The sequence below is a fragment of the Talpa europaea genome (genome assembly GCF_964194135.1).
Source record: "Talpa europaea genome assembly, chromosome: 9".
NCBI lineage: Eukaryota > Metazoa > Chordata > Mammalia > Eulipotyphla > Talpidae > Talpa > Talpa europaea.
The window spans coordinates 34364980-34373730 of NC_140076.1; the positions used below are offsets into that span (position 1 = coordinate 34364980).

The 8751-nt window shown below is 48.6% G+C and overlaps 1 protein-coding gene across 1 annotated transcript; it reads right to left on the minus strand.

Annotated features, from left to right (window-relative positions):
• Positions 1-6297: 6297 nt before the first annotated feature.
• PARS2 (prolyl-tRNA synthetase 2, mitochondrial) lies at positions 6298-7731 on the minus strand (the record flags this gene model as incomplete). Its single annotated transcript, XM_084243748.1, has 1 exon — positions 6298-7731. The coding sequence occupies exon 1, from the start codon at positions 7711-7713 to the stop codon at positions 6298-6300; it is 1416 nt and encodes a 471-aa protein (XP_084099874.1). The 5' UTR covers positions 7714-7731.
• Between the last annotated feature and the right edge of the window lie 1020 nt (positions 7732-8751).

Here is an 8751-nt window from a genome sequence, read left to right on the forward strand (position 1 = left end):
AGGGACTGACTCGTACTGTAACACTACTCACTGCACCCATCTTGTGAACTGCGTTTACAGCAGTTCTGTGTAGATACCACACGCAAAGTCTTCAGTCCAGTGCCTGGCACCTAACTATTCAATAACTAGCTCTTAACCAAATTATATCAAGTCACATCTATGGAGACCAGTGCCAGCAGACCAGTGATTCTTAACCGGGGCAGTTTTGTCCCCCAAGGGACATATGGCACCATAAAGACTTGCCACAACTTGGTGGGATGCTACTGGCATCTAGTGGGTAGATGCCAGGGATGCTGCTAAACATCGTAGAGTGTGCGAGACAGCCCTCACAGGAAAGAATGATCTGACCCAAACTGTCAACAATGCTGAGTTTGGGGAATGCTGCACTAAATCCAAAAAAATAAAAACATTTATTTAGACACAGCCTGTTTGTTGAAGCATTTACAGTAACAAAGCAAAGGAGTCTTGAATGGGCCTATTTCAGAGGTAGTATGTGTGAAGGTACAGGGGGATGAAGAAAATAAGCTTTTTCGGCTGATTCCATGGGAAGGGCCCTGAAGGTTAACCTTTGAAAAAGATTTTTGCTTGTAAATGCCTGTAAAGGTGTGTGCCAATCTCCTTCTCCTTTCAATGGAAAAGGCAGAAGTTAAAATTGCATGCTATACGATGAACTTCCCTTTTTCCCACATCACACGCCCGCCCCTCCCCAAACTCCTCCTCTGCCTTAGCTGTTTAACTTGGCTTTGGAAGCCACATGGGCAAGTTAGTCATGGTGGGGCTCTCTGATATGTACAGGAGGTATACCTGTTATTTAACTTTGGGGCTTTTCCATTACCAGCCTATCTAATGCTTGATTATTTCCCAGCTTCAAAGAACCCAGAAGTACAGCATGATTTTCTTTGTTCCCCAACACAGTCCTGGCTCAGCAGTAACAGCTGCCATCTGTTGAGCACTTAGGATGTATTAGACAGCAGTCTAGGTGCTTTATTAGCTCACTTAATCCTCCCAGTACCTCTAGAGGTACCATTTTACTGACAAGTGGCACTGAGAGGATGCCCACAGTTAGCAAGCCAGTGAAAAGCAGAGGCAGACCTTGCATTTCACCTCCCCTGAGCTTTCAGGAGATAATACCGGTAAAAAGACTGAGCCCCCGCCTTTCAGGAGTTGGCGATAGACCCAGCGGCCCTTCCTGTTCACTCTGAGATTATTGTCAAGTCTTGCACTCATCTTCATGCATTGTCCCCAACCTGTCTGCCTGGGTAGAAGAATCCAGTCTGCAGAAACCCCTGCTAGAGCCCACAGCACCTGACACACTGCCAGTGGGTGGGCCTGGGCAACAAGTTCTGCTGACAAGTGGGGTGTGCTGTTACCATTAACTGGTAAGTGCTGCCTCCTCACTCCTGGCCCTAATGTTTAATTAGCCAAGAGCAACTAAGCTTTAAATTAGCAGCTTTGAGAGTTGCTGGCTAAAGAGTAGTGAACACCACCCCTGCACCGAGGTGCTACCTGACCACGGAGACCCAGAGATGCCAGCACATTCTGCAGATCCACATACACTACCTACCCACCTACTGTGTGCAAAGCACAGGGGCTACTTACCAAGAACATGCTGGGAGCCAGACACTGCTGTCCCCATTTTACCCATGAGGAAACTGTGAGGTCTCCTGCACATACATGGTCAGAAAGCTATTAAGTTGCCCAGGCGGTCTGACTATAGAGTGTCTCTTCTGGATCACCATGATGAAGTCATTTTTAAAATTAAGTATCCTGTTTCTGTTTCAAATGCTCCCTAAGTAGTATCATGAAAATATTTCTTTTCCCATTTTCCACATTACAGAAAACAAACAAAAAAATCAGTTTCCTAACTATGAAATAAAGCCTGTGTGCCCTTTGACACAGAATAATGCATCCTAAAAAACATTCTGCCTTCTTGATGTTGAAATGGATGTGGACACGCCAAGAGGCCTGGCACTCAAGTAGTTAAAAGAAATAACAATTTCAACAGATTTCTGCAAAGCTCCTTCACTGATAACCCAGCAGGTGTTTCTTCCATTAAAACACAGAATATTAATGGAGCTCTTGATTTACATTCTAAGCTTGAGTTACACAATGGGTTTGTTATGCACCCGCCTTTGTCCCCAAGTATTAATTCTGCTAAATATTTCTCAGTTAGTTGCTTCTAGATCTCCCCAAGGAATGAGCAATGATAATACAGCCTGTACCTATTATTTTGCCAGCATCCCCACTTCATCAATTTACAGCAAGAGGTAACACTAGCAAGTTCAGGAAGGAGAGAGTAAGGTTTGAGTGTTTGTCTTTCCTCTTAGGAGATGGAGCCAGGCAAAGGCAGTACTTAGTTCTTACTCATGGCGTGCCCCAGGAAGGTTATAATACATCTTACCAAGAAAATTAAGATCCAGATCTGAAGATAATAGCGGAAGCTGAGCTCCCAATGGGGGGAACTCCTGCTGGAGGAAAATGTTTCCTAAGTGCATACTGAGGGTTAAACATTGCATGTAAGCAAGCACAGACAGGGAGCCCTGGCACTGAGGAAGAATCTGAGCCCACACAGGGCAAGTCCTTTGTTTAAGGTCACATTCCCGTGAGTAGTTGATCTAGGATTATGTCTCTCCAAGATTCTGATCCTTTCCACCAAATTATACTATGCCTGGCCATTAGAAGAAACACTGGTTTAGTCATCCAGGCATCTAAGTTTCCATTCAGCTTGACCTTGGGCAGATACAATACTCCCAGGATTTGTCTTCCTTGGAAAATAGAGGTCAGGTACCGGCTTTAAATATATAGGGCTTTGGGCCTCCCCGGTGGCGCAGCAGTTGAGCGCTGGGTTGCAGAGCTGCCCGCGGCCTCTGTGGTGTCGGTTCGATCCCTGGCTGCTCCCCGACCACCGGAGGAGGGTCCCACACCACATAGCGCGCAGACCTTTCCTGCCGCCCGCTGCTCCCCTCAGCAGTGTACTTCGGTCCTTCTGCCTGCTCTGCTCCCCGCTCTGGCTCTGGTGAATTCTCTCACCCTCCGGCGCTTCTGACTGTACCCAGTGCATGTATAAACAAAACAAACAAATAAAACATGCCTCTATTAAAAATAAATAAATAAATAAATATATAGGGCTTTTTGTAGCTCAACAGCTGTCCGGCTAGATCTCTCTTAATGCAACAAGATGGACCAGGGGCAGCCCAATTCAGGACCCAGGGCACCTCGCCTGCAACAGGGAGTTGTGCAGATGAATGTGACAGGTTCCTTCCCACTCCAGGTCCAGGTCCCGTATGGGATGGGCTCAAGCTCCCTCCTAATCTAAAGTTCCATGGTTTTAGATCCTCCTCAGAAAATCTGGACTTGCACATTTATAAAGTTTAAAATTAATTGGTCAGAAATTGCTGCACCTCCCCCTGCAGTGACCTTTAGGGCTAACCGTCCCTAGGTCCGGCTGGGCAACCAGCGCGCAGGGGGAGACAGCAAAACCCTACCTGCTGCACCTCCCCCCGCAGTGATCTTTAGGAATGGCTTTCGCCACGGTCCCTAGATCCGACTGGGCAACCAGCGCGCGGCGGGAGAACAGCCAGAAGCAGAGGAAGTTCAGCGGAAGTTCCCTGAAAAGGCAGAAGCTTATCAAAAGATAACGACCACCAAGAACCACTACAAGAATGCCTAAAATCTTATCCCGTCTTTCTAGAACTACAAACTTTAATCCCTTATCTGTCTTTCTAAACTTCCTTCTTTCTTCTATAATGGTCATTGTTTGTTATGTAGATCACCTCCCTGATGGTGATAGACTGAGCCCAAGAGCAAGCTGATTTCATTGATATTCATTCCTGTGCTTTTGGAAAACATATATATACTGGTCACAAACTTAAAGAAAATTACACTCAGATTTTCACTCTTGAAGTGTGTCTGTTTGTCATTTCTTTCGCCGACGCCCTGACTACCCTGCACGCTTCTCTCAACCCTGAGGTGGCCTCATCGTCTACTGCTGTGCTGGTCCGCGGCAAGAAATGACAAGATTCTAAGTGCTTACATTATGGAAGGTTAGCCTTCCATAAATACACTTATGGAGTACAAATAAAAAAAAAAAAGGATATTCAAAGTTCCCATTTGTGGGGCCTCCCTGGTGGCGCAAGGGGTTAAATCTCAGCACTATGAAGTTGTCTGCAGCCACTGCAGCACGAGTTTGATCCCCGGCCAGGGAGGTGACCCATATGGCGCAGCAGACTTCTCCTGCCTTGTCCACTGCTCCCCTCAGCAGTGTATTCAGTAGATGCACCTGTTCTGCTCCCCATTCTCTGGTGAATCACGTTGGTCTCAGCAGATGTTATGGGAAGGGAATAGGTTTCAGTCACTCATATTCTAGCTGATATTTAGTAGGTGTGCATCCTTGAGTAAATGCTGCTTAAACAGTCACAGGTTTCTAAATCTAAAATGAGAGTAACCGCACTGGCCCTGAGTCTGAATATAAACGTATTCAGACTGTGTATGAAAGTGCCTCACAGCACAGTGGCATGTGGCAGGCCCTAGCAACTGACCAGAGAGTAGGGGCAGAAAGCTCACATCAGCCTGGTAATACACAACTGAAATTACTCAAAGGAATGCCCAAATACAAATGAGCTCGGAAAGCAGGTACCTTACACCCGGAGCTCTCAATGGGCTCTGCACATTAGAATCATGGGGAGAGCCAGGAGATTCCTGATGCCCAGGCCACACCCCAGAACCTCAGGGTGGGACCCAAGTGATTCCAATGTGCACCCAACAGGTTAGGCTTTCTAGGTTTGCTCTTGGAATCCACATTTGGCCTGAAGGCTGGGCTCCAGTGGCAGGTCTGGGAGTCTTCAGGGCTGGGCATGTACATTACTAGGAAACCTGAGGGTGTGTACTTTAGCAGTAACAGGCTGAGGTGGAACAACTGTCCAAGACAACTGCAGAGCCTGAACAATCAGCTCAGGGAGCAGACCTCACAGGTGAGCTGGGTGTGGCGAGATTAATGCCATTGCTGGGGGAGCAAGAGGAAAACCACTTCCAGGCGCTGCCAGGCATGTTGTCAGGAGGGGATATTTTTGAGCGTGGCCTTGATTAATTCTTGTTAGATTTAGACATATCATGGCAACCTATGTCCCCAGTGTGGTGACTTGGCATGGTGAAAGCAGGCAGCACTGCTGTGGGAATTCAAGTCTGCTCCCAGTTTTCCAGAATCCAGACAGAGACATTAGTATTCACCCCGTCATAGCTCCAGGATCCAGCTGTGTACCTAGGACAAGGTATTGGAAGCCCGCTGCCTGATACTTGTGGGGGAAAACGCCACCCAATTTTCTTTTTTTGAGTGTAGTATAGACATAATAGTTTCAAGACAGGCAGAAACTGTGCTGTTGAGCGGCAGGTGTCACCACTGTTTCAAGTTCACATGCAAGGCTCATTCCAACAGTTTGACTTTATTCAATCACTATAACATGATCTCAGTGCTAAGCTGCCCAACAGGGCCAGCTGTGTATCTTAGATGACAGAGGACGCAGGTCCCGAGCAGATCTGCCTGTCATGAATCTCTTGTGGAACTGACCAGTGACCGCTTACGTACTCACAGATGTTTATTTTCACATGTCACAGATGGGGAAACCGAGGTCTGGGGAGGGGATGTCTCCAAGTGCAGGGGGGCTGATGGGCTTGTTCTCTAGACGACTGCAGCCAGAGGCCCTAGAGCAGGGAGGGCCTTGGCCACCAGTCACTCCCATGCTCAAGAGAAACAACTTGAGATGGGAAATGACTCACCTGAAGGCCGAGAGAACTCTGAGCTCCCGGCCTCCCAACAAGCTTCCACAATAGAATATAACAGGACTGGCAGGATGCAGCTCAGTCAGTCCAGACAAAGGGATCAAGGTAATGACTTTAAATACAGCCACAGCTGACTCTTGAACATGGGTTTGAACTGCCTGGGTCCACTGACATTTTTTTCAACAAATACAGCTGGGCTCCACATTCATGGATTCAAACTATGGATATGGGTTCTGAAACCAAACCAATCCCCCACAGACACCAAAGGACAACAATAGTTAAGTTTCTGGGGACTGTGCATGGGGGGTTGGTTTCCCTACACCACAGTTGTTCAAGGGTCAACTGCAGTTTGAATAAATGACTAGATGAATATTGGCTTCCTAACACATCTCACGTTCCACAAGCTTCCCTATTTCTGGAGAGACCAGCTCTAGAAAGGAGTGTGGGGAAGGGCGCTGTTCAAATGAACACCACAGCTGCAAGAGAGTGGGGCTGGGCCGGGAGGGTGAGGGGGGGGGGTGTTTAGACAACTTGCACTTGGCTCAACAATTCCAAGATTCCCTCTTTGGTGAGGAAGACCACCTCACCGGTGTTCTGGCACCAAACCTCAAAATGTGCAGGGTTCTCCAAGGCCCTCTTGCCAGCAATTACCACATAAGGGTAGCCAAGCTTGTTGGCATCTTTCAGTCTGTTTCCAATGGTCAGATGGGTCCTGTCATCCAGCAGGACCTCCCCACGTAGCTGCGGCACCACCTCTGTGATGTGGTCATACAGGTGCCCTGTGAGCTCTGCAGCCGCCGCCTCCTTACTGCCCTTCTTAGGGGGGATGAGGCAGACGTGGTAAGGGGCCAGAAGGCCAGGCCAGCGAATGCAGTCTTCTGTAGAGAAAACTTCAATGGCAGCAGCCAAGATCCGAGTCACACCCAAGCCATAGCACCCCATTTCAGCCAGGGATTGTTTGCCATGGACGTCAGTGAACTGAGCATTGAAAATGGAAGAGTACCTGGTGCCCAGGTAAAATGTGTGGCCAACCTCAATGCCTTTGGTTTCAGTCAGTGGTCCCTGGCAAGTAGGGCAGTTCATTTGTGACAAGTCTAGTGTCTCCATGTTGGCCGAGAAGTGACAGCTGGGGCAGACTGCAAATCGGTCCTCGCCGACATCCACTGGGAGCTGGAACTCATGAGACATTGTGCCCCCAATACTGCCCACATCCGCCTGGACCTTGATGCATTGCAGCCCCAACCTGTCAAACAGGCGGCCATAGGCATCACACACCAGGCCATAAGTCTGCTGGGCGGCCTCTGGGGAGGAGTCGAAAGTGTACATGTCCTTCATGTAAAACTCTCGGCCGCGGAGAAGACCAAAGCGGGGCCTGGGCTCATCCCGAAACTTCCTTGTTACCTGGTACAGCAGGAATGGAAGCTGCTTGTAGGACAATTTCTTGTGGGAGGCGACCAGGGCTGTAATGGCTTCCTCATGCGTTGGTCCTAAGCAGTATTCCCTGCCGTGTCTGTCTCTAAGTCTTAGCAGCTCCTTGCCCATCAAATCCCACCGGTTGGTGGCTCGCCAGAGCTCTGCCGGGCTGAGGCTGGGCATGTTGACCTTCTGACCCCCAATGGCCTGCATCTCCTGGTCTATCACCCGAACGAGCTTCTCCATGGCTCGGACGGTATAAGGCAGGAGGTGGTAACAGCCGGGGCTGGCTGGGTGGATCAAGCCCACCCGTAGCATCAGCTGCTGACTCTTACAGGTCAGTTCACCAGATCTGCCCTCCAGGGAGAGCAACTGGTCTTCCCGAAGGTTCTGGGGCTGGAATACACGGGACAGCACCATGCGCTTCCCTCTCCCTGGCGAACAGTAAAATCTGTGGGGGATGTACCCAGAAAGATGGTGGCTGTGGGTGGCCAGTGCTCTGCATCTCGTCAGCAGTCCTTCCATGTCACCCTGGCACAGGGAAGCGCTTGGGCCTGGAGAAAAATGAGTTGTGTAGAAGTGTAACTGTGTTTTCACACCATGAGGTTGCCAGCTCCACCTGGTTTCCAACAGCCTTCTAAGGCAGCCACTGGTTTTGCAGGTGCAAATCCTTTCATTTCTTACATCCCAGCAGATCAAAGTTCTACTTCTCTTACCTCCTACTGCCCTTTAAAAGTAGTATTTCCCCATTTGTAAAAATATAATAAGTCCTCAATGTAGATAGGTTCAATTCCTATGGCATGTTTCCTGTCACAGAAACCTCATCCACTTTTAAATAAAGACCCCAGACACTTCAAATGGTAAACAACTTGTGTTCATTCATTTTTCAACTTGCTTATTTCAGTTCAGTATTTTGGGTGGCTAGAATCTATCCTGCAGCTCAGGGTGCCAGGCACACCCGACTCCGGATTGGCTTTACAAAACAGTCACACATTTCCTAACAGCAGGACAACAGTCCGCTGATTGATGGTATCAAAAAAATGTCTCTTCTATCAGAGGGCTGTCCGTTTTCTCTTTTACACATAATCTACAACGAATAGAAGACTTCTGTTTGTTTTATATTTGGGTGAGATTTTCTGGAGTAGAATTCCTGAGTTAAAGGATATAAACTCATCTAAGAGGCTGAGTCCTGGCCACTCTGAGAAGTTGGACTCCCCCAGGTAGTTCCCTCCAGTTTTTAGCCACCTCAAGTCTTCCACTGGGTCCCCTCCAACCCAAAACAGCTTCATCCATTTCTGCCATGCCTGTACAAATAGCACCATTTCCTATGTGGCCTGCAATTTGAAAAGGGCTGGAAGGGACGGCCAGAGCCCTAGTGCCACTGTGTGGAAATGCTCAAGCCCTGGCGGCGAGGCCCACATAGTTAACACCTGGCTCCATTCCTACTCAAGGTGCCACCTCAGACCAGGCCTGACTCAGAAAATCCTTCAGCCTTCACACCTAAAGCAAACGAGTCTTCAGGATTTCTCTCAAGCCCAGCCCCCTCCTGCCTCAACCTTGATT